Below are 27,666 nucleotides of genomic sequence, written 5' to 3'. Positions count from 1 at the left end.
GCACAACAATCACTACATTAATTTTAATCACACTATTATTTTTTTTACTTACCAGTAATTTCATTATGCTTATCTTTAAGTATGTTTTCAACCCTTGCCACATCTTCTCTAGTCTCCATAGGAAATGCAAACTCGTCAGTTGAGACAATATTGTCATCAGGACTTCTGTTCTGTTTCAATCTTTGCTCTAACCTTGTAAGAACAATAATGTTATTCTTCAGCATAGCTTTAATCTGCAGGAGGGTGGTGAAGATGAAACGATCTCTGAAAACCATAACACGAATAATTTATCGGTAAAGAAATCTGATTGGAATTAATGAAAATACCTTAAAATGACTACCAAAACGCACAAAATGCACCATGTGCACTTCCTTATGGCTAGTCTTAATTTAATTAACACCGAATTGCCTTTTAAAAAACATGAAAAATCTTAATATGACAAATATGCATATGCCAGATATTGGTGGTCAGAACACAAAACAACTTGAATGTAAACTGTATTATTTCTTCAGATATTGGTCAGTTATAAACGACCAATTTTTCCATATATTTTCTTATTCATCACCTTTCTACATGATCCGTAGGAATGGCTACTTCACCATCTTTATAATTTTTAGTTAACCTGAATAAAAAAAATACTGTTAGTAGTAATTTATCTCAGCGAGAGTTATTTATTTATTTATTTTTACAAATTTAAGCAAGTCTCTTGAGAATTTTAGCGAACCGGACCGCCTCGCTGCTGTGAATGCAGAGGAGACCGTGATGTGTAGGGCCTACATGTTTTGAAATAAATACTATTTCAAGAGAAGATCCCTGGCTTCATATATATATATATATATTAAAAGGTCAAAAAGCTCGCAGTCTTCAAACTAATTAAATTATTATCACTTAACAATGTCTCACAATTAAACAACTTCGGGAAATACCTACAATGTGCATCGGAGCTAAGATTAGCGTCAGTATAATGAATTATTGTTATTATTATTATTATTTGTATCAGTAGTAGTTTTTGTTGTTGTGGTAGTTCGTTGATATGACTTTATATTGTCATTGTATTCCATTCTGATGAGCCGTTGGGGTCAAGGGTTTAATAAATTGAAATAAGAAATAAAGGTGGCGGCACAACTACCAAATTGAATGAGCAATTAGTCGCATCTGTCTCGTTGGAGTGCAGCGCAGTTTTCAAGTCATTGTACATATGTCAGACGTTTTGCCGATATTTTAATAATAATATTTAGCTAGGCAGGACCACATTACCCTAGGTTCTAGATTCCAGTATTGCCAGCTCGATCTTGATTTCATATATAACTCATAGTAGCAATACCAGGCACTAGTAAAAGCGACTCCACCACAAGGTATATTTAGCAAGCTAGCTTTTACGTTGCTCTGACACTCAGGGTAGACCACATAAGAAAAAGGGCCAATGTTCACTGGTTATATCCCAAGGTTTATTTTAAGATACAAACTTTACTTTTTCCAATTGTTATCAATATAATTCATAAATCTGTTATGGGTCTTTTCCATTTTAATTGTTATTAAAATGAAATTTACTTAAATAAAAGCCACAGAAAACCCTACATAACACATTGATTAACTACATTTTTATTTTTAAAAAATATATACCCTTTGAAAATATATACCTTTTAATTGACTCGATCTTTTCAAGAGGCAAAAAATACCAGACTTTCAAATACAAAATACGAATCTTATAATCAATTTTTTTCATACCTATATCTTATAGGGCTATAGTAGGCCTAGGTGGAGCTTTCGCGTTTTGTTTCTTCCACTCAATAACAATGTTCTAATTTCCAGAATTTATTTTTAAAAAAGCTGTTTTATAAATCAACATTTTTCCTTCATGTAGGCCTACATTGAAAAGATCTGGCAATCAGTGTATTTGATTATTATGAGGCTTACCTATTTTACATGAAATATAGTGAAATCGAAGCCCAGTGGCAGCAGTCAGGCGGAGTAGAGTGGTCGACGCAGACGTCACGTGCAGCCGTCGCGTGCAGTAAGTCTACGTCACGTTAATTTTATAGGCCAATGAAATGCTTGGAAATTGCGCACTCCCAAACGAGTAAAGGTAAAAAAAACACTTCCGCCGAAATGAGGTAACGTTATTACAATACACATACGCGTATTTGAAAAAAAAAAAGCTACACTTAACAATTACGATGAGAAAATCGCGAATGGGTCACCGGTGGACCGGTCACCAGCTACATTAGGCCTACCAACGGCAATCTGCCACCAGCTAACCACCAGCAGTAGGCCTACACCAGTGGCTCACCGGCGGCTATAAACGGCAACCTGCCACCAGCTAACCACCAGCAGTAGGCCCTACACCAGTGGTCCACCGGCGGCTATAAACGGCAACCTGCCACCAGCTAACCACCAGCGGTACACCAGTGGTCCACCGGCGGCTGTTTGCTGTTTATAGCCACAGGTGACCCACTGGTGGCATGTTATCTGGCAGGCGGTTTACTTGTCGATACGTCCCCGCACCGATACTCCCCCGCACCGGTAGGCCTACTGTATATCCCCACAATTACAAACATAGGCCTACTGAGGGTAAGTACCGGTGCGGGGGAGTATTGGTGTGGGGATGTAGGCTACCGTTGCGTGGATCTATCGGTGTGGGGTCGCATCGATGCACGTAATACAAAAAATTACTAAGGGGGATTATCGGTGCGGGGGAGTATCTACATGACCCCTGGAGGCTGACCTGGGGTGTATTTGACCACGTGAGTGTGTTAGATGAGTTGAGAGGAGATTTCGTTCGTGCTTGTTTTGTGCTTGTTTGTTTTGTTCTTCAAGTCCGACCTGAGTCCGATGTCCATTTTTTTTACACCACAGCCAGTCCGAGTTCACCCAAAATTCCAGCACAATTTCGCCCCGCTTCTCTCTCTCTCCCCCCCCAGTATCTTACAAAAATCTATCATATCATGGGTAATCATTTAATTCATTTCTATAGGCCTATAAGATTATATAACTTGGGGATATTTTAGTGGGATATTTAACCGATATATGTATGTCGAGAAGATACAATTTTTACAAATTTTTGTAAAAGCGAAAAAAGAAAAGTATCAAAAATATTAATGTACCAGATGTCCTGACCTGTAGTGTCCTTTTCTCCCAAATGTATACCACACGGCTGGAGAGTTTATTTTTGAAAGCGGAGGTAGGAGTTATAAGGCAAAACACACACACTTTCTCTCTTTCTCTCTCTCTCTCTCTCTCTCTCTCTCTCTGATCATTCAATAACTTTTCGGCTTTAATTCCTGAACTCATTTTTTCATTTCTATATAAGATTATATAATTTAAAAAAGAAAAGAAAAGTCGGGATATATTTAACAGAAATGTCTAGGAGACAGTATTTTTAAAAATCTTTGTAAGAATGAAAAAATGACAATATCAAAATTATTAACGTAAAAGATTTCTTGGCCTGCTGTGCCGTTTTCACCTAAATGTAACTGGTTCCAGATGTGTGAAGAGATCATTATAGAAAGCGAAGGCAGGAGTTGACAGAGATTCATGCCCCTCTTCCCCGCGGATCCAGGATTCATTGAAGGGGGGGGGGGCGCATGGACCGATACAGGTTATTTGCCGGGGGGGGGGGCGTTTTTAGGGAATGGCCCTCGCCTCCTTAGCGTGGGCCTCGGGGTCTGGACACTCGGGGGCTTGTCACTCTTCAAATCTAGTTTCCACTACGCTAAGTCAGAGCTTGAGAGGGGAAACAGCATCAACGACCAGTAAATATCCCCCATTATTTTTTTATATTCGATATCAACAATTCGAAACTCTGCTTAAACTTTTATTCCTGTTATTTTTCTCTTTTATTTAAATAGAGCTTGAACCTACTGTATATGTTTATAGAAATTAACACTCAGGGCCGTAGCCTGAGCAAAATGCCAGGGGGGGCAGTAAGCGGACACGAGGGGGCAAGCTACCGAGGGGGGTGGGTGTGGTGTGTAAAATTCCAAATTCCAGGGGGGGCAGCTGCCCCCCCTGCCCCCCCGGAGGCTACGGCCCTGACACTTGTAAAAATTCAAATTTACATTCATTTTTTTCAAACAATTTTTTAAAATTTATATTTCTATAAGCCGATATAATCAAGGAGAAAAAGCATTTTACCAAACTGTGTAGGTAAAAAGAAAATAATAGAAATAGGCCTATATCGCATAATCCATAAAAAATACAATTGTAAACCCCGACGAAGGTGGTTTTTCATCTTTGCACCAAAAACACAATGTCCTCTAAAAACTACTCGCTGCGCCATCTATTAACAACTGGGGCCGTATTCTCGAAAGGTTGTAACTTACAAATTATTGTAACTTTTCACGTAAGTCCGATCGTTTTGTTGTAAGTCGCTACGAAAAGTTGTACGCATGCGCATTCGGGGAGAGAGTGTAGTGTGCGGGATTTTTATGCTCGTGTTTATTGTTGGATATTTTTGACAGCAAGTAAAATTATTAAACCATGGATGTATTGTTATCAGCGAGAAAGGTTAGCCTTTCGGATATTTCTGGTTAGTTGCCTAAAGCTAAGATCTAATAACGATTTAGATGAGAATGATACGTTTCTGGCACTCAGGGCAATTAAGATCGGGGACCCAGCTAAACTTTTGGCATTATCAATTTCGGCAGTCATCATGGGTAGAGGGGTTACAGTATATGGGTCCTGAACAATGTGAACGTTGTGAATGACAGTATTGTCAAATATACAAGAAGATGTCTGAATAATGAGCAATTAGATGCCAAGTTTAGTTTTTTATCATTAATATAATATTCATGGAAACAAGCGTGACGACTTTTGTGACCTAAACGAAAGCAATTTTAAACGAACAGTGAAAACAGTACAGCAATTAAAGTGTGCACAACTGCAAAATGTCTCTAGAATTGCAACAAACGATTGGTTAAATATTATAAAAACATTGTTGTTTTTTTCATAAACCAAGTTTACGGAAAACAAACTCGGCGGGCTGGACATACTGATTTTGAACCATGCTATATCGCCTAACGTCCAGCCGTGGCTGGGGACAGAGGATAACTTCACGAGACTGACCACCAGTATGGACGTTAACTTCCGGTCATTTGTTCATCTGGCGTCCCATGCACTACCTCTGTTGACTAATAGTCGTGGTCACCTTTCTGTGGTCTCCTCTACTGCGGGTGGGTATGTCGTCTGCCTGTCAATCACTTGAAATAAAATGTCTCAAATAACAAGAAGATGAAAAAAAAATTACCGTTTGTTCAGTCTCGAACAACATTCTTGCAGAAGACCTTTTCAGACAGGTTGAGTGTTTTGATTTAATATTGAATTCATTTGAAATAATCACGACCTAGCTCTTCTTAGTTTTATGGTATATACAACATTGGTCAAAAGGTTTCATGTGCTAGCGCTTGTGTCATTTCAATTTAATGGACATGCATTTCTTTACCTCTGTGAAAATCACAGTGAAACGTCGGATTTGAGGGGGTACACGTAATAAATGTGAATAAATGGTATTAAATGTTGGTATCTTCACCGCTAGTTTGTATTTTCTTTACCACTAATCAAGTTAGCTATGGTATCTGGAATGAAAAACACAATTTATAGCAATTAACTCCTGTGATGTGATCATTTATAAATAAAAGCACATGAAACCGGGGGTGGGACAACTTTTTTTACCACTGTTGTATTTCTTCCAGACCAGTGTGCGTATTTCATAGCAGTAAACATCATAAGACTTGAACTGTTTCCTCTGGATGACTGTATATATAATAATAATAAGTAATAAGTCACTACAGCGTATGTACTAATTCACACCACGCTGTTATTTCAGGAGTTACCGCCACTCCACATACAGCCGTGTACACCGCCACTAAGTACGCTCTCCAGGGGTTCTTTGGAGTCCTCAGGCAGGAACTGGCTCTCTATAACTCTGGAGTGTCTGTTACCTTGTGTATGGTAGGAGCTACACGTAAGTACAGGAACTGGCTCTCTATAACTCTGGAGTGTCTGTTACCTTGTGTATGGTAGGAGCTACACGTAAGTACAGGAACTGGCTCTCTATAACTCTGGAGTGTCTGTTACCTTGTGTATGGTAGGAGCTACACGTAAGTACAGGAACTGGCTCTCTATAACTCTGGGGTGTCTGTTACCTTGTGTATGGTAGGAGCTACACGTAAGTACAGGAACTGGCTCTCTATAACTCTGGGGTGTCTGTTATCTTGTGTATGGTAGGAGCTACACGTAAGTACAGGAACTGGCTCTCTATAACTCTGGGGTGTCTGTTACCTTGTGTATGATAGACGCTACACGTAAGTACAGGAACTGGCTCTCTATAACTCTGGGGTGTCTGTAACCTTGTGTATGATAGACGCTACACGTAAGTACAGGAACTGGCTCTCTATAACTCTGGGGTGTCTGTTACCTTGTGTATGATAGACGCTACACGTAAGTACAGGAACTGGCTCTCTATAACTGGGGTGTCTGTTACCTTGTGTATGGTAGGAGCTACACGTAAGTACAGGAACTGGCTCTCTATAACTCTGGGGTGTCTGTTACCTTGTGTATGGTAGGCGCTACACGTAAGTACAGGAACTGGCTCTCTATAACTCTGGGGTGTCTGTTACCTTGTGTATGATAGACGCTACACGTAAGTACAGGAACTGGCTCTCTATAACTCTGGGGTGTCTGTTACCTTGTGTATGGTAGGAGCTACACGTAAGTACAGGAACTGGCTCTCTATAACTCTGGGGTGTCTGTTACCTTGTGTATGGTAGGCGCTACACGTAAGTACAGGAACTGGCTCTCTATAACTCTGGGGTGTCTGTTACCTTGTGTATGGTAGGCGCTACACGTAAGTACAGGAACTGGCTCTCTATAACTCTGGGGTGTCTGTTACCTTGTGTTCGGTAGGTGGTACACGTAAGTACAGGAACTGGCTCTCTATAACTCTGGAGTGTCTGTTACCTTGTGTATGATAGGCGCTACACGTAAGTACAGGAACTGGCTCTCTATAACTCTGGGGTGTCTGTTACCTTGTGTATGGTAGGCGCTACACGTAAGTACAGGAACTGGCTCTCTATAACTCTGGGGTGTCTGTTACCTTGTGTTCGGTAGGTGGTACACGTAAGTACAGGAACTGGCTCTCTATAACTCTGGAGTGTCTGTTACCTTGTGTATGATAGACGCTACACGTAAGTACAGGAACTGGCTCTCTATAACTCTGGGGTGTCTTTCACCTTGTGTATGGTAGGCGCTACACGTAAGTACAGGAACTGGCTCTCTATAACTCTGGGGTGTCTGTTACCTTATGTATGGTAGGAGTTACACGTAAGTACAGGAACTGGCTCTCTATAACTCTGGGGTGTCTGTTACCTTGTGTATGGTGGGAGGTACACGTAAGTACAGGAACTGGCTCTCTTTAACTCTGGGGTGTCTGTTACCTTGTGTATGGTAGGCGTTACACGTGAGTACAGGTATAGCGATGCCATCGTTTATAGTCAAGTGTGATATTGTGTTTATTATTGTTATTTGTATTTGGCAGTACATAGTGTCTTTGATTTTTGCACATTATGTAAATCATGCACCCTGAGCTTCAGAGATAACTTGACACTAACCTCTTCACAATAGCCTATCTTCATCGTGTCAAGTTACCTCTGACCACATTCGATTGCCCCCGCCGCCCGCCAATCAAATTTAAAGCCCGCACTCAATGACTCATTGAGCGATCTAGCCAATGAACGCGAACGAGTCAAAGCGCGCTTTGTTCAAATCCGGACCAATCAGAGATAAGGCTCAATATCAGGGACTTGCCGTAACCTGTGGGCAGCACGCAAAATACATCATCCCTCAGTAGATAATGATGCAGGGCCTCAAACTGCTCTGGTTTCAATTCCGATATACTCATATTTTGCAAAGAATCAAGAGATAACTTAACACATTATTTTACGTAGTCACTCGTAGAAGACGCCATGCTTTCTTTGTGTACGGTTATGCACTCGGCACTACTCGGATGTCTCCGCACTCGACAGTAACTTTGTTGTTGGTATGGAGCTTGCGGAATCAGCCGAGGATTACCGATTGACGGTCAACCAATCAGCGTTTTCACCAAACTTTGGTGAAAAATTTTGAAACTTGGATTCGATTGGCTTATGTAAACTAGGTCAAACTATTTTCGTCAGTGGTTACATATCCACAAATGATCACACACATACACACACCCTTATACTTTATAAGATAGAGATAACATATGTTTGTTGGCCACAGCTGTTCAGTAAATCAAAAGTATTAAATTGACATTCTAAAGAAGAGAGAGGAATTCTATTTATGTGGACAAACACTGTATACCACAGCGTATAAAAACAGTTCGGTCTATTTTAACAGAACAACCTATTTTAAAACAACTTGGCTCCTTGCACTTGACAGCATAGTGCTGTTTCTTTTTGTTAAATATGAACAACAGTTAAAACCCAGATAGTCTAGATGACTGGTGCAAAAATTGCTCAAAAGGTGGAAAAAGCATGAAACTTGGCATAAATGTTCTTTGGACTATGCTGATCATTTTCAAGGGTAGTGCCAAAAATTTCAAAGCGTTGCTTAGCAACCGTTGCTAAGGAAGTGATTTACCTTAGTAACAAGCTAATTGGACCTTTCTTGTTCAGTTTAAATGATTTAAAAAGGCTCTTAATAATGTTTCAAGCCATCAGAACTATCACTATATTATTTTAAGACATTAAAAATCCAAGTAAACCATTGCAACAGTTGCTAGGCAGCATATTACCCTAGCAACAAGTATTAAACATTATTTATTTAATAATATATATTTAATAATATATATTTAATAATATATTTACAGGTATCTCTGTAGCATTTTACATACCCTCCAGTTCCTTCCCATCTTTCTGTTCTCATTCTACATATACTCACATGTTTCTTAGTTATTAAGATAGGTACATAAATAGTGTATGCTTGCACAAACCCAAATACAAATATCTCTGGAGATCTATCAATGACCACACCTAAATTATCTTTAGCTGGGCAAATGATGCACATCCAAACATTTTTTACATGTGGACAATCCAAAAAAACGAACAGAAACTGAATATTTTCCCTAGCAGTATTGCAAAATTCTCAAATTCATAAGATAAGCATAAGTATTGAATATTCTATGATTTATTCTGAATTGGAGAAACTTCATTTTCTTGTGATCTGTTTCCTAAATGTTAGTTCCCAATTATCAGTACTCAAGGTTTTTTTTTTAAATATGTCTGCCATTCACCTACACCTTTATCTAGTGATATTATATGGCTTTGGAGGATTTTTGCGAAAAAATATCTGGATGGTTTGGTAACTTGTTTAATTGAGTCAATTATTTCTTGGATTGCTATGCTCAATTTCCTTCCATGGGAAGAGATAGCCATTCAGATGGTAAGCTTTTTTGGATGCTGAATTAGCCCAGAAAGTTGGTGTTAAGGTTAATTTTTTGTCGAGTTCCTCTAGACAAAGGGGATTTCAAATGTCATTTATAATATCATTGGTGTAAAAAAAGAAAACATTTTTACACCATCTTTTATGGAAAACAGTTTTTCAATTTCTTTCAATTTTTGAGTTTTGACATAATGGTTGTGATAGGATTTCGTCTGGGGTTAAAATGCAATTTTCCTGAACTTCACTCAAAGAACCATTAATCTTTTCCAAAAGTGATAAGAAGCTGCTTTTAGTATTTTTAATCCACCTTTTGTTACTACCAATTCCTGACATTTCGCCGAGAAAAAAGGTTCTCCACTTACTCTTATTTTCTTCATAAAGAAGTCTTTTAAGCCATGTAAAGTTTAGTGTGCATGTAAGTATATTAAAAGTATGAATATCTTGCTCAAAAGTATAGTTCTTAGCTAGTATTATAGATTTGCCTTACTTAATAGACTAACGCAACTTTAAATGCTTGTTGCTAGGGTAATATACTGCCTAGCAATCATGGCTTAGGTTAATTTGGGTTTTAATTACTTTTGAATAGTCTAGTGATAGTTCTGATGCCCTGTAACATAGTTATTAGCATTTCTAAACCATTTAAACTGGACAAGAAAGGTCTAATTAGCTTGTTACTAAGGAAATTCACTTCCATAGCAACGGTTGCTAAGCAACGCTTTGAAATTTTGGGCACTGCCCTTGAAAATGATCAGTATAGACCAAAGAACATTTGTGCAAAGTTTCATGCTTTTTCCACATTTTGAGCAATTTGGCCAAAATATAGCACCAGTCATCCAGACTAAGAGGGAAATTCACTGTTACAGTTGTATCTGTTTCGTGATAATTGAAATTTATGAATAATGATAATATGCCAATGACTGAAATAAACAGAACAAGAAAAACAAGGGGTCATTTGACCATTCAAAAAGCTAATTTAAATCATAATGCAGTCTGTACAAAAAGAGATATAAAAAATATGGTAATGTTTATATATATATATATACAAATATATGACTAAAATGGCATCCAGAGTTTTGGAGTTTCCAGTAGACTGCCAGTAAGCTCTATTATCAGCTTGTCTCCCCTCCCTTTCTGGAAGGCATGGTGATTACACAGGTCAGTCTACAGTAAACTGCCAGTAAGCTCTATTATCATCATCATGTCTCCCCTCCCTTTCTGGAAGGCATGATGATTACACAGGTCAGTCTACAGTAAACTACCAGTAAGCTGTATTATCATCATGTCTCCCCTCCCTTTCTGGAAGACATGATGATTACACAGGTCAGTCTACAGTAGACTCTTAAACTCTGGGTACAAAAGGACTGCCTTGGCATGAACCCCCCCCCCCCCCTCACCCCCATACACCAGTAGTTACAATGTATTTATTTACTTAAGGACCCAAACAAATTTAACATGGATAAAATGATATTGGCATTATTATGAACTGAAACAATGGTTACTGTGTAACTGTATATGACGACATAGTCTGTCATGGCATGTTGTCATGGCAACAGTTACCATGGTACTGAATGTCAGGTCATGGACTGTCATGCCATGTTGCCATGGCAACGGTTACCATGATACTGAATGTCTGGCCATGGACGGTCATGCCATATTGTCACGGCAATGGTTACCATGGTACTGAATGTCAGGTCATGGACTGTCATGGCAACAATTACCATATACTGAATGTCAGGTCATGCACTGTCATGGCATATTGTCATGGCAACAATTACCATATACTGAATGTCAGGTCATGCACTGTCATGGCATATTGTCATGGCAATGGTTACCATGACACTGACTGTCAAGTCATGGACTATCATGACATGCCATCTCTCTTTGTTCTTTATTTTGATAACTCTCTAAATGCAGTATGTCAGCAGTGAGAGGGGGGTACATGGTAAACACCAAGTATTCTGACCACAGCACCAATGTTAAGAGTTCATACTCTCCTCTCTCTCTACTGGTACACAGCTCCTAGTAATGTTCTCTTCACTGTCTTCTGGCATATTTCATGTCCTGATAAAATATTTCAGTTTCCATGTGCTTCACTTTCCTTTCTGTTCCAAACTGACCATGAGCAATTATTATTTACGCCTCACTATCTGATGAGTTGATGTAGTTCAAGCCTCACTATCCGACCGTTCCCTCACTTCCATCTCCAGTTCCACAGTATTGCCATGCTTGTGTGTCCGCATCAGTTCATGGTCTTCTTCTACCTGGCCCTCAATGGCCCTCCTTACCTGCAAGCACAAAATGCAGGCTGATTGCATTACCCCATGCTGTGATTTGTTAAACTTGTTCCATCATTCTCTGACCTATACTTTGAGAGTGTAACACCTTACACAAGACTTGGGTCACACAAGATTTAACAAAGGCTGAGTAATACTGTAACAACTTTTAAACACATTAAGCATTTACTTTTCTAGTGCCAAATAGCAGCAATTCTGATGTTTACAGTGTTAAATAGTTATGATAGTAACATGTTGATGTGTGTTTACCTCTTTAAGTGCTACCACTCCTACCAACCTCCCTGTATTGGTGACATAGGCATGGTTCAAGTTTACAGTATTATATAGTTATGATAGTAACATGTTGATGTGTGTTTACCTCTTTAAGTGCTACCACTCCTACCAACCTCCCTGTATTGGTGATATAGACATGGTTCAAGTTTACAGTATTATATAGTTATGATAGTAACATGTTGATGTGTGTTTACCTCTTTAAGTGCAACCACTCCTACCAATCTCCCTGTATTGGTGACATAGGCATGGTTCAGGCCTAGCAGTGAGAACAGAGAGTGAACCTGAAACATAGCCACAACCACATAGTGAGAAAGAAGTGAAACAGTGAAGTCTTAACTACTTAGGTACTGTAAAGAATGCATGTACAATTCAGTTCTCCCATGCCATTATGATGGATCCATTTCTTCCAAGAATAAGCTGAAACACTCCGACAGATTCCTCTGCATTGATGCTAAATTTTATTTTGATTAAATGATCCTCTCTTTTTTCAATTCCCCAGTCATTATCGAATTTTGGAAATAATTTTATTTATGTAAAAGACAGAGATGCGGATAAAATGAACATTCTTGAAAACCAACCATGCATTTTCTAAATGTTCTGTTTTTTTTTTTTTTTTACATCTTACTTTCTGTAAGGAAGTCCTCTCCACTAGCTGGAAGGGGGCGGGGTCTATCTGAGCCTCTTCAAACTTCACCTGACATTTCAACTGCTCTTCCTCCCACTGTCTTTGCTACAGAATAAACATTACTGTCAAAACAATGTCACACTACTGTCAAAAAATGTCACACCATGTCCAAGAAAAACTGTAAAAATGTCAAAACATCCAAACAACATCACACTTACATCAAAACAATGTCACACTAGGTCCAAATATACCACACCACTGTCAAAACAATGTCACACCATGTTAAAACAAGGCAGCAAAGCTGTCAAATGTACAGACAAAAAACAGAAAATAATGATGCAAAATAGGTCATTTTGCCAATTTTGATGCAATAATAAATAATGCTTATAATAGCACTGTTAGTCAACACTGAATTTTAATCATGCACAACAGGTAACATGGTCAATAACAGGAGCTGACCCAGAGATATTTTCTGACAGTATTCCAAAGTATCTTTGTTGATCCATCCTCTATTTTGATGATCTTCCAACAGAAAAAAAAAATAAATATCAGTCAATATAAACTTAAAAATCCGAACGTCTTCCGGAAGCTGACCCAGAAGATGGTCTCAATCCATCCCTTCAATAAGATTACAGTATCAGGACCATGAGAGACCAAAGTCACATGATGAAAGTCTCAATATTTGAAAAATGATGACAGTGCATAAAATAATATTACATAATGTTTGAAAACATAAATAACATACAACTGCTTATGTGGAAATACAGAAAATGTGCAGAGCTTCAGGCGGTTAAATATCACAAATGCAAGCGTTTGAGAAAAAAGTTATTAAGGAAAATAAACAAAACTAGAAAAGCACTCTGAGAGTGCAGACCTCTGCCCAGGCAGGAGCAGATCCATAACAGGAGCAGATCCAGAGATATTTTCTGACAGTAATCCAAAGTATCTATTTTGATCCATCCTCCATTTTGAAGGTCTTCCAACAGAAAAAAAACAGATACCAGTCAATATAAAGTTAATAACCTGACTGTCTTCCGGAAGACCCAGAAGATGGTCTCAATCCACCCCTTCAATAAGATTACAGTTTCAGGACCATAAGAGACCAAAGTCACATGATGAAAGTCTCAATATTTGAAAAATGATGACAGTGCATAAAATAATATAACATAATGTTTAAAGACATAAAAAACAATACAACTGCTTATGTGGAAATACAGAAAATGAGCAGAGCCTCAGGTGGATGGAAGTTATAAGTCACAAATGCCAGTGTTTGAGAAAAAAATTAACAAGGCAGCAATTGTTGATTATTATTGATTATTGTCCTCTTTGGCCCACTTCTGACAGTTCCTGAAATTTTCAGCAAAATTGGTCCATAACTTTTTGAGTTATGTTGATGACAGACAAACAGGGGTGAAAATATAACCTCCTTGGCAGAGGTAAATATAATACCAATGAAGCTGCTATTCAAACTTTTAATCTTTTATATATATATATATATATATATATATATATATATATATATATATATATATATATATATATCAAAAACTTATTTGCAATATTAAACAAAATTTACCTGCATAATTATCATTGCTTCCTTATTATTAATCTAGCAGAGAGCTTTACCTTTGGGAGTTTACAGGGAAATATCAACAAGTGTGCTTTATGTAATCTCATTTAATGGCCTATCAATTAGGCAAATTATAACACTGAAATTAGCTAAGTGATACCCAAGGGAAATTGACAGACTAACCCTCTCAAAGGTCTTTCAGGCCCATAAGTCACAACTTAAGAAAAGCACAAAACAATAATGCACAAAATAGGAGACTACCAATTCTGATGCAATAATACATTATGTTTAACTGCACAGTCAACATTAAATTTTAATTTTGCACAACAGGTAACACCGACGAAAATAAAAGCATAAGGCTTCAGGCCCATCAGAGTTCAAGTTTATGCTTAGAAAGTGCCAGAATAAGAAAAATGAAAATTTCACACAAAATTGCATAAAATTCAATAATAAATGATAACCCAATTGACCTGGCTTTGTAATTTGAACTACATGCCAATCCTAAAAATCATACTTATAAGTTAAAGATAATGATAAACACAGTTTTCTTTTCATAATGTTTGCAGTAGCAGTGCAAAAAGATTATTGTCAATTTTGATGTAACATTACATAATAAATTATAGAATAATTATCACCAATTTTTGATTATTGACTATAAATAGCATGGACATGTAGAAAATTTGATTACCATACGGCTTCATGCCCATGGGAGCTCTGAGTCCCACAATGAATATGCCAAAAAGATAATGAATATTTCACTAAAATGTATAACTTCCAGAAAAAGAAGCCAATTAGACTGCTTTTCCAACTCGGGCTGCATTTTAGCCATGTGTTTCTTTTTTGAAAGTTTGACAATCATAAGTAACATGGTTTTCCCATAATGGTCATCATGGCAGCAGCACCAAAAATTGTGTTTTCTTCTATTTTGATGCAACATTACATAATGCTTAACAGCATAATGACCATCAATTTTTAATAATAAAATATACATCATGGATTTTCAGAAAATGTGACTAGTATGGGTCTTCAAGCCCGTGGAGGTTCTAAGTTGCACCTTGAAATTGCCAATAAGTGAAAAATTAAATTTTCACAAAAAAACTGTTAAATTGCCAGAAAATTTTACCAAACAGACTGCATTGCCTACTGAAGCTGTATGTTAGACCCATGTTTCTTTCCTGTAAGTTTGAGAACAGCAAGTGACATGATTTCCCTTAAATGGTCATCATAGGAGCAGTGCCCTAAATAGAGGTTTCTTCAAATTTTGATGCAACCTTACATAATGTTTAACAGCATAATAACCATCAAATGTTATTAATAAAATATTAGTAACATGGACATTCAGAAAACGTGACAAGCAAAGGCCTTCAGGATCATGGAACTTCAAAGTCACACCTTGAAAATGCCAACATGTGAAAAATTAAATTTTCACAAAAAAACTGTTTAATTGCCAGAAAAAATTACCAAACAGACTGCATTGCCTACTGAAGCTATATTTTAGTCCCATGTTTCTTTCCTGTAAGTTTGAGAACAGTAAGTGACATGATTTTCCTTAAATGGTCATCATGGGAGCAGTGCCCAAAATAGGGGTTTCTTCAAATTTTGATGCAATATTACATAATGTTTAACAGCATAATGACCATCAATTTTTAATTATAAGATATTAGTATCACGGATATTCAGAAAATGTGACTAGCAAAGGTCTTCAGGCCCATGGAACTTCAAAGTCACATCTTGAAAATGCCAAAATGTAAACAAGACAGCACTGTTCTGAAATGGGTTTAGTTCCATTTTTAACACTTTTTTAACATAAAACAAAATAAACATTTTACTGCCATTTTTATATGGCCAACTAAAAAAATTGATGAGATGGGAAAAGTATCAATAGAACAGTGTTAAATGTCCAATTTCCTCCATTCTGAGATTCTGAACATAGTGGATGATTGAATCTGACAAACTGCAATGATATGAGTTTATTTCCATTTTTGACACTTTATTACACATTACATGATAACAAGTTTACCATGTTTTTTACATAATCAACTAACAATGTTGTAAAGATGCAGGAAATATCAAACAAACACTTTTACGCATCTTATTAGTTCAATAATGAGACTGTTAACATGCCTAATAATTGAATCTGAGGAAATGTGAAAAAACAGTATAACTTCTAAAATAATGGCCCGCTTATGCTGATTTTTGAACTCAACCTGCGTTTTAGTAAGATTGACAACTTCTGTGAGTATAATGACAATTGGCCAATCCGTTTTTCTTATATTGTGTTATCAGTGTTGCATTTATATTGAAAAAAGTGAAAAAAACAGCATAAATTCCCTAAAAATGGCCCAATCATGCTGATTTTCGAACTTGACCTGCGTATTATGAATATTCATCAGTTCTGTAAGTTTCAAGCCAAAAGGTAAAAGGGTTTTCCACTTATCGTGTTATCGGTGCTGTATATATGCTGAAAAAAGTGAAAAAAACAGCATAACTTCCCTACAAGTGACCCGATCATGCTGATTTTCGAACTTGACCTGCGTATTATGAATATTCATCAGTTCTGTAAGTTTCAAGCCAAAAGGTGAAATGGTTTTCCACTTATCGTGTTATCGGTGCTGCATATATGATGAAAAAAGTGAAAAAACAGCATAACTTCCCAAAAAATGGCCCGATCATGCTGATTTTCGAACTTGACCTGCGTATTATGAATATTCATCAGTATTGTAAGTTTCAAACCAAAAGGTAAAATGGTTTTCCACTTATCATGTTATCGGTGCTGCATATATGCTGAAAAAAGTGAAAAAACAGCATAACTTCCCTACAATTGACCCGATCATGCTGATTTTTGAACTTGACCTGCATATTATAAATATTCATCAATTCTGTAAGTTTCAAGCTGAAATAAAAAACAGTTTTCCACTTATCGTGTTATCGGTAAAAGTGCACGGCGACGACAGCGACGGCGGCAACGACGGCGACGACAGACGCAGATGATGGCTATATGTACAGACACATCTGTGTCTGTACATAAAAAAAACATTGTGAAGATGTCTCACTACACCCAAACAACATCACACTATCATCAATACAATGTCACAACACTGTCAAACAAATGTCACACCATGTCAAAACAATGACACTATCATGACCATCTACAGTGCTCTCCAAAATTAGGACAGCAATCCAATCTAATGTTAGCAGTAAGCAGAACAAGACTAAACTTATCAAGAATCATTCAAATTTAGGAAACTGTTCATTGTCATTGTCATATAAGATGAGCTTTAATCAGGCTATACAAAATGGCAACACTACATGGAGGAAGAGACTAACCATATCTAGAGCACTACAAGCAGTGCATTACTGTGCAATAAGAGCCAAGGGCGGAGCCAGAATTATTTGAAGGGGGTGGTCCATGGAATCGAAGTCTCCCCTTCCCCTGCTGACGTGGGGTTCGGGGCCCGCTGATATTTTGGTATTTTATTTGGTGAATGGTGACATCTGGTATAGTTTAAAACTATGATTAAGCTACACAAAATTCTAATTTCAAGAGGAATTATAGGTGTGATTTTTTTCTCAGTAATCGAAGGGGAGGGGAGGGGTCAGGACCCCCCTAACACCCCTCTTAATATCTGCCACTGAGAGCTGTGCTATTTTATGACTACTGGAAGAAATAAAACTGACCAGCAATGGAATTTACAGACCCAGGCCCAGTGTAATACCAACTGTGTCATTTTACATCTATAGAGAGCAATAAAACAGGTTGTCATTAATATCTACAGAGCCAGACCCTGCTTCATATAATAAAGCCTTCCATCTTAACTGCAAAAGCCTTATAGTGATCCAAGAAGGAATTTAACCAATTCTTAGCCTATAAAGTTGTAATTCAGTAGAATGTGATACACTTTTATGTAAGTTTTTTAAAAAATTGAATCTCAAGACTTATTTTTTTATTTTTGTTATTGATTAAATATTATGATTTTCATTCACAGTGACAGTTGTGAAATATTTATACTATTATACTTATAGTTTTTGGCATGACTTAAGGCTGTCAAAATGAAGCAGTGTGAGTTAGGTTCAAGTACTAATATTGAATATCTAGGATAAAACCATAATTCACATCTTAACTACTATTTGTGCCTGGGGATGGGATGGTATAGGTCACACTTTATGTCTATTATTTGACATTTCAACCCTTATTATCTGCCCCTGACATCAATAAGTAAACAAAATGTAACATATATTTAAAGAAGCAGCATATAAATTGGCATATTATACACTTCATCACTTTCTTTCTGGTTTCGAAGCTTCTGTCAAAATAACCGCCTTCATCTGCCTCTTCTGAACATGGTTTTAAATTCTTTGGTTGGGTTTGACTGAACTAAACAACAATAACAATATGTCAGTTTAAGAATAAAGACATTTTTCTTCAACGGCCAGTGAATACTGGCAGCTAATAATTACCTCCAATATTTCATTGTCTCTCATGAGTATCTACATCATGGAATGAGGCAATATTCGCTGCCAAATATTAGGGGAGACCGGGGCTAGTTGGACCCCGGGGTAAGTTGGCTCCCCATCAATTTATGACAAAGTAACTGTGGGGTAAAAGAATTGATCACATCATTTTTTAAACCACGGCTAGCGCGTAGAACAAAAGACTCGGCCGTGCTGTATGCGACATACAAGCACGTCATGTACGAGTGCGTTCCACGGTCTGTTGCACTACTAATGTAGTAGCCAATCAGAGGCCGTGGTTTAAGCCAGATACAACACTCGTCGTCGAGCTGTACGTGAAAATTACTCGTGTATTGTCTCGCCTGCGGCTCGCCAATACACTCGTAATATTTCACGTACAGCTCGGCGACTCGTATTGTATCTATCACGTAAAGTGACCGCATCCAATAGTGCTAAGAAAGCGTTGGCAGGGAGTCCAAATGAAATAATTTAGCATCTTAAAGTAACTTGATTAAAGAGACTTGATGGGGGGCCAACTTACCCCGGGGTCCAACTAGCCCCGGTCTCCCCTAGCTGTTGATTGAAGAAAAATTACTTAATTGTTCTAACATAACACAGCGGATGTAAGTCTTCTCTGATGTCAGTTTATAAATGAACACAGCACACATCATGCTACTGGTACTTTACCTCTTTTTCACTTTAATCTATCACTCTCTGTGGAGGCTTGCAAATGAAGAGAAATAATCCAATGACAGAATGACAACTTTTTGAAATCAGTTTATTTTTGAAGTATAGAAATGTGCTATTTTAATACAAATAAACTACGCAACATCTTTATAAAGGTTATTGATCTCATCACCTATACCTTTCAAATAAAATATCGGGTTTTAAAATAACATTCTATTGATAATCAGGTAGGGCGATTTCAGCTAAGTTTAAAGTCTTGTCTTTAATTCAGAATTTATGTTGAATGCAATATAGACTTTAAAGAAAAGCAAACTTTTAAGTCATTTTCTGAAACTGGTTCTAGATACTCTCTGAAGTCTATATAGTATATAACCATGTGTCAGTTCACTGCAAGCTGTTCTAGTGAAGACACTAAGGCTCTCATCACTGCAAGTTCTACAATCATGACAAAATAAATTCTAAACACAACACACACATGATAAACAGATCAAATATACCACACATCACACCTTACTAGATGCATTCCTGAAATCAACTTACCGTAATACAAAGAAATATCCATAAAATTCACTAACATCATTTACCTTTTCTTCATCTTAAAAAAGTCTGAAAATTTTCAGTTATACAATCTGCTGACCTGTTATGTGATGTTTTCACCAAGTCAAGCAATTTTAATGAACAAACTTAACAGACAGCCAACCTGTAGTCTATACACCCCTTAACCAGTGTCTGGGGTATAACAGTAAATACTACTAGAGTATCACCACAAGTGATACAATATTCCATAGGAAAGCTAGACATCTAAAATATATACATGTATAAACTAGCAAGAAAAGCATGTCTACTAAGTCACTTCTAAAAAGCAACCTTAAAATTAGCCTTCAACTATGAAATATTTGGTAAGCCTATAAAATTCCAAAAAATTAAAGAAATAATATTCATATCGATAAAATCATAATTAATAAATAATATTATACATAAAGAAACAACTGCTTTACATCCCAGTTGTCAAATGACTGTTTCAATATAACTTCATTTGGCACATTTCTGGGTCTCTTGACCCAAGACTGATCTTGTGATGGACAAATGACAATTTCTTGACCTTTACCTCTCACCTCTCCCTGACCTTTACTTCACCTCTGACCTTGCCCTGACCTTCACTTCACCTCTGATCTCCCCCTGACCCTGACTAGACCCCAGTATCCTCCATGATATCATATTATTAGCTCTGGGATGCAGTAACTGACACATAACAATATTTATTACTTTTAAAAACATCACTGATAATTACTGACATGGGTAGTGGCAGTATTTCAAAAGTATAATTTCCACAGTGCAGCAGATCTGCCAGCCTCTGTTTATTTTGTTTATGAAAGCATGGTTCAGGACTCACCTGCATGTTCATCACTTTAACATTTTCTCTAGTAAACCCATGACATTAAACTTACCTCTTGTAAGTCCATGACATTAAATTGAACACTTTTGCCACTTCGCACAGAGTCAGTATATTGCTCGGGGAAATCGTCTAGAAGAGACCTCTAGTGGAGAAAATGCAGGGAAAGGAAAATGAAGAAAAACATGCAACAGAAAGAATTACCATGACAACAAATACTTGGTTTACACTCTCATTTCAGTAGCCAAGAAACCTAACTTCTTGAGAAAAAAAATTCTGGCGAACAGATAAGTTGTATCAATGTTGATTACATCTATGAGAGTGTAATACCTAAAATTGTTGACTGCAAATTAAACTATCTAAGAAACAGCAAGTGCAATGTAACTTTCAACCCAATATTAATAGAAATCCACTGTTAATAATAATGTTCTACATACTGGGCCTCCTTAAACATCAACAATAAATATGTGCATATGACAATCCATCACTTGAAGCCTTGCTTTAAAATATATATTTGGAAAATTGTGTATTTGACAATAATGTGATCTGCAAATATAAGGGTATGGATATCATGCACATGCTATCAAGGTACAAGGTACATTGTTGACTGATAGGATATTAAATATGCTGCACATGCACATAACAGAGTTGACTAATAAGGTATAAGACTGGGTTACCATGCCTAGATCGATCTTAGAAGATTGAACTATCTCCAAGGGTTTTTCTCCCTAAATTGCTTTCAGTTTAAGCAGCTTAGATGTCTGGCACACCTACTTAAGCTGCTTAATGAGTTAATTACCCCCTGACAGCATCAGTGGGTGTGCGAGACATCTAAGCTGCTTAATTTGATAGCAATTTAGTGGGAATCCCCCTGGACCGATCCAAAGTTAGTGTGATAGGCTCTGGGAATGGTGTCTTAAATATGCTGCACATCAAAGTGCTGGTTTAATGGTGTTTTAACTGCTACATATCATGTACAGGGATGGGAACAAACAATGTTTGGAGAGAAAGGAACCTGCACCTACTTTTCAACACTGACGTCTCCTACTCTTGTAGCATTTCTAACAAAATGTAGTTGTCTTTTCTGCTAAAACCTTGGGAAATTTCCATCCCTGTAATTCAAAATTTGAAGGAGGATGCTCCCATCCCTGTACTATAAAATTTAAAGAGAATGTAAGGAGGAAGGGTATTTCTTGACAACTGAAATCAAATAATAAAGGTGTTAGTAAACATAAAGACATATTATTAAAGCATGCCAATGGATGAACCACCATAAATCATAAGATATTTTAGGCCACCAGGCCTCAACATGCAAGGTATTAATGATGTACACAGGAAAGTATAGATAGTAGTAAGAAACATGATAGTCTCATTAGTAGATTTCAGATGAAGATCACCATTGTGAAGGAGTGGTGGGGGGGGGGGGGGGGGGGGAGTGGCAGTCAGTTAAGGAACTTCCCCAAATATGTACAACTAGTAATTATAAGCTGGTGCACAGAGAAAGCAGAGAGCAGCTGACCCCTGTCAATATCAGTGCATGTTCATCTTGATTTTCAACTGGTTTTTGTTCATATGCCAATTTATACTTCCCAACAGAATTGTTTGCACAATATCATCTGTTGAGAATGTTATAAATCAGTGTTTATCTATATATTTAATAGGTTTCTGGGCAGCAGCCATTGCATAATTCCCCTCATAACAGTTTACATGATAACACAACTCAATTACCACAGCCAGTGAACAACAAGAGAGGATAATTTCACAAATTGATACTCTGCACTAAGGCGGCAACCTTTAGGGAGAGTAAATGTGCTCCAACTTTTGACGATTCTTTGATATCTGCATGTGTCGTTTATTAAATATGCCAGACACATTTATGGGGTTTGAACTACATGAACAGTTAGAAAACCAGTCCAGGTTTTATAGTGTCTCATCTTGGTTGCTATGAAGTTCTTTTGGATGTGAAGACTATTAATTGATGACAAGAAAGAAAATAATAATACAATTTTTTATAAAATAAAACTTTATATCAATCCAAGCAGTCAGGGTCTCAAGAATATATGTTTCAATCCAAATGAAAATGATTTTGTAGACAAAACATATTGGTTTTCACTGCAAGCAGAAAAAATATCAAAACAGAAGCAGCTTTTGGTGCAGATGCTGTTTTTGTTAGAAAACCGTTACAAAATGATTAGAATCTACTTTTCATTACATTTTGACAATTGGGTTCTGTTCTTTTCAATCAGCAGTAAAGGTGTATTTCTCTATAGTTTCCTAAGTCTATCTATAACAACATTACCTGTAGTCATGCCTTTCTGTCTCATCCTCAAAAATGATCACAGCAAAATAACAGCATTCAGATAGTATTCTTAGCAAAAACCAAACAGAAAATAAATTAAAATCTTCACTCTTTGACAACTGCAATCATCAAGCTATACTTACAGACACAAGGACAGCTCTGAAAATTTTACCATATAAGAAAACTAAAATCAAGCCACACAACGGCAACCAACAGTCTTGCTAGGAATTACTAACAAAAAATGGGTTATGATAAAACACACTCACAGCAATCTGCTACAAAAATTAAATCACCTACACACTGCAGTCAAAAGTTGTGAAACAATGGCAAAACATGTGGTCAAAAGCTGTGGTCACATGACTAGATAACAAGTCACATGATCAAATAAAACGTGGTTTGTAAAGCAGCAGCCATCTTCTTACCAGCTTTACATGGGCATGTTTGCCACGCCTGTGTAAGAACCTGTCAGACTCGGGGTCCAACTCATATAGGGAGGAATCCTGTCAATAGTGAAATATAATATAAAAGCAGACATTCAAATAATACCCAGACCATTTCACTTACAGTTAATATCTACATTTCACCAAATCAGACAGACCATGAGAATGAAACTATATGCTGTATATAACACTAAGTGTACAGTGCATACGGCAGTTGGCTGTTAGCACGGGTGTAATACCACTAACTGCGGTACTGGCTCAGAGGGCAAACAGTTGACAAGCCTGGGTAGATACAGGTATGTTGACCTTCAGGTAGTTTAATGGTGTAATACCACACACTAACTGCTGTAATGACTCAGAGTTCAAACAGTTGACAAGCCTGGGTAGATACAGGTATGTTGACCTTCAGGCAGTTTAATGGTGTAATACCACACACTAACTGTTGTACTGACTCAGAGGGCAAACAGTTGACAAGCCTGGGTAGATACAGGTATGTTGACCTTCAGGTAGTTTAATGGTGTAATACCACACACTAACTGTTGTACTGGCTCAGAGGGCAAAATGTTGACAAGCCTGGGTAGATACAGGTATGTTGACCTTCAGGTAGTTTAATGGTGTAATACCACACACTAACTGTTGTACTGACTCAGAGGGCAAACAGTTGACAAGCCTGGGTAGATACAGGTATGTTGACCTTCACGTATCAGTATCACACTCTTAAACCTTACATCATGGTCACTCTATTACTATATAGATATTATATATCTTCAAGTATTAACTATTAACTTCAAACTGGTACTTCATGTATGAAGAGACTTACAGCACATGCAAAAGATATAAATAAATAAAATATAACATTAAACACAGATAAATAGATAAATGTAAACTTAGCCACTACCCTCACGATGCTATATATATAATATGATGTAGATATAATATGATATAGATATATATGACTCTTATGATACTCACGATGCTATATATAATATAATATAATATAATGTAGATATAATGGAGTCCTCACACTGCTAATCCTTCATAAGTAGAATAAAGAACCCTGTAAATATTGACTATTAAACTAAAACATCCCATGCTGTTTATCAGTTTGTTGCCATAGTTACCTGAGCTTCATCATCTTCAGAAGCCGTACTGTCCGCGATACTTTCTTTACTTCGAGATTTGAAAATCTTTGCTAGTCCTATGCTGAATTTCTTTTCTGTAAAATCAAAATCAATTAAACTTCATTATCAAAATAAACAGAGAAAGGTACATGGAAAACAATAGTGTGATGGTAAATAAACCTAAAGGTGAATATACTATATAGGTACCTGTTATAGAGAGATAAAATTATCTTCTTAAATGTGAGCAATTTTTAACCTCATGTTGCAGCATCAGCACTCTGCATCAAGTAATCTAATGGAAGGATTACTTAATAATCACAATACTCTAATTTAGTCATTTTAAATGGTTATTCACATCATTCAAATTTCGTTACTCAATACAAAATTACATACACCATACCCTTTATTTTTTTTTAAATTTATTTTTATTTATTTATTTATTTATTATCATTATTATTTTCGAGAAACTGCAGTGTAATTTTATTGAGAATTTAAATATTTTCAAGACAATTTTGGCCCTTAAATTAACCATATTATCTATCAGGGTGTATGTACTGTGTTGAAACCAAAAACAATATTATTGCAGCTTTTATTTTTTTTTACTTATATAATATATTATTAATGGTTGGGGTGTAGCTAGGTGGATGATACATAATTACCTAGGTAAAATAACTACACTTATAACACACACATATACAAGACTGCGTTCCATCAAAAGTTTACTCTGAGAACAATGTAGTATCACAGAGCTGACTAACCTAACTGTGGACTGGGTGTTGGGCTTGTCTTGGCAGACCCTGGTGGACTAGAGCGAGGTGAAGACTGAGGACTTCCTTTAGGACTGGCCCTGGGACTAGCTCGGGGGCTGGGACGGGGACTCTTCTTTAATATCCCTCTCTGTGGTGCCTTGGTGTACTTGTGTGGTTTCAGCGTGTCTCCATTAGCTGTATGTTCTGGTGGCTGGAATGATGGCAGAGATAATGTAGTAATATCATTTCACATATATTAGGCCACACTTTTTTATTTTTATGGATGACATCCTCTGGGGACCCCGAAATCGGTGCGAGAGGGCGAAAAAAAAAAAGAGTCCCAAAAAAAAAAATGCTGCTTAAGTAAAGGAATGCTGTCAGTACACAGCTGGAAACCCAAATTTTCCACAGAAACACGTATCAAACTAACAAAATGTCTTTATCCATGCTCTCAAAATATTAAAGCATTGTGAATGCTTCGTAGAAAGGTAAAAAAAAAGTCATGAATAGACGGGCCCGTAGCCAGGGGGTTCGAAAGAACCACCCCTTTTGCTGGGAAAAGGTCCACTCTGGGTAAAATTTGAACTAGATACATTAAGTTTTTATGGAAAATGGTCCACTTTTTCAAAAAAAGAACCCCCCCTTTTGAAATTGCTGGCTACGGGCCTGATAGACATGCTGCATATTACCCAATCTATTTAAGGTTATTTCATGCATTTTGTTGGTATAACAATCAATAAAACAAATATCAAACAAACAGCATGTCTTTATTTGTACTCTCAGAATATTAAAGCATTATGAACACTACACAGAAATGTTACAAAACGATGCAAAGATATGCTTATTACTACCATATCTATAAAAGGTCATTTCGGTCGATGCCATTTGGTCTACTTCGACTCACACGAAGCAGCCAAATTGTCGGGTGGCCTGACCGACCTACAGCCCACCAAATACCTCGACGCCCTGTCAACCCTTTTTTCGCTACAAAAAACCTGGTATGTGCTGCTTTGGACAGGAATATGTCACTGAAATTTTCCGGGCGATAATTGCTGGCCGCCGCCAGCCTTTCACATAATTGTAAAAAAGTGGATATCTCCATGCCCAATATCAATGGCATAACAATCCAAAACGACGGCCCCGTTCTCTTTATGACTTTATATAATTAATTGTCCTGTAATTTGAAAGTAATCCTAGAGATGAATTTGATGGCATAGCGGCCATATTTCCACGTGGCAGTAATACGCATGCGCAGAAAGCTCATTTTCCGGCAAATTCTATCACGACGTTTGCGACAACCGACTTCGATTGGGGGGGGGGGGGGGGGGGGGGAGGGGGGGATTTTTTTTTTTTTTTTTTTTTTTTGGAGAACGGACGAAAATCGGTGCGCGCGCAGGATGTCATCCATAAAAATAAAAAAGTGTGGCCTTATCACAACTAAAAAAGATTAAGACTGGGTTCTCATGCCTAGATCGATCCATCTGGATTGGTCTAACTCCCTGGGAAGTCTCAATAAATTGCTTTAAAATAACTGGCTTAAATGTCTGTCACAGCCACCAAATAAGCTAGGGGGTAAAGATAATTACCCCCTAACAGCTTTACTAGGCCTGAAAGACACTAAAGCCGGTTAAGTTGATAGTAATTTAGTGAGGCTCCCCTGGGAGATAGATTGCTCCAAACATCTGTGGAATGGTCCCTATGATTATCATTCAAATCCACAAACACACACACTGTTTACCGTGGAGTCCAGCTTCAACTGGACCTGTCCACCACTGTCCACCTTGCTGGCTGCAGGGGTCACCGTAAACCTGGCCGATGGCTGGCGGTGGACCTTCACAGCGTTCAACATATCTCCACTGCAGGCTGCCATTGGTCGCGTCCCCTCGGTATCGCCTTGGGACGTCCTCTTCTCCAGTTGTTCCTTGGCTCTCTTCCTCTCCTCCTCTTCCTGTTGCCGTTTATGTAATGTTTCTTCCACTGCTGCCAGGCGGCGCTGTCGTCCAAGCTGAGCCTCCAGTAGCAGTTCCAGCTCCAGTCTCTGTACAGACCCAAGGAGAATCATGGACTCTGGAAATATACACAACATAATGGATATGATTGTCTTCTGAATGGCATATCATTATATTGTATACATATAACAATATGTTAGTGGTCTAAATACTAAAAATAAATGTCTCATATATAACTGTTATAAACTGTTTGGTGAAAAAGTTTATCGGAATATCAGAGGAAAGATGCTTTCAAACCTGATAATATCATGTAAAACTGACATACTGGAATATAACACTAAGTAAGAAGACTACAGAACAGTGTACAATGTTCAGTTAATAAATCCCATGTCTTGGA

At 37.4% G+C, this 27,666-nt stretch overlaps 1 protein-coding gene and 1 pseudogene across 4 annotated transcripts; one reads left to right on the top strand and one right to left on the bottom strand.

Moving 5' to 3' along the window:
* Positions 1-4,761: 4,761 nt before the first annotated feature.
* On the top strand, positions 4,762-6,021 carry LOC147760073 (hydroxysteroid 11-beta-dehydrogenase 1-like protein pseudogene; annotated as a pseudogene).
* Positions 6,022-10,839: 4,818 nt separating this feature from the next.
* Positions 10,840-27,385, bottom strand: LOC147760072 (uncharacterized). Of its 4 annotated transcripts, XM_086995796.1 has the most exons (8): positions 27,059-27,385; positions 25,330-25,531; positions 24,572-24,666; positions 23,433-23,510; positions 20,767-20,856; positions 12,610-12,714; positions 12,179-12,265; positions 10,840-11,702 (listed from the first exon to the last, which is right to left on the bottom strand). In XM_086995796.1, exons 1-8 carry the CDS (start codon positions 27,380-27,382, stop codon positions 11,583-11,585), a joined length of 1,101 nt encoding a protein of 366 aa, XP_086851922.1. In that variant the 5' UTR covers positions 27,383-27,385; the 3' UTR covers positions 10,840-11,582. The 4 variants fall into 4 exon arrangements, with proteins under 4 accessions (XP_086851922.1, XP_086851924.1, XP_086851923.1 ...); XM_086995798.1 differs by lacking the exon at positions 20,767-20,856; XM_086995797.1 differs by lacking the exon at positions 23,433-23,510.
* Positions 27,386-27,666: the final 281 nt, after the last annotated feature.

Source organism: Lingula anatina, chromosome 9 (assembly GCF_051362555.1).
Source record: "Lingula anatina isolate TDL-2025a chromosome 9, LinAna3.0, whole genome shotgun sequence".
NCBI lineage: Eukaryota > Metazoa > Brachiopoda > Lingulata > Lingulida > Lingulidae > Lingula > Lingula anatina.
Note: the sequence above shows the minus strand (reverse complement) of the source record. Positions and strands in the feature narration are given on the sequence as shown.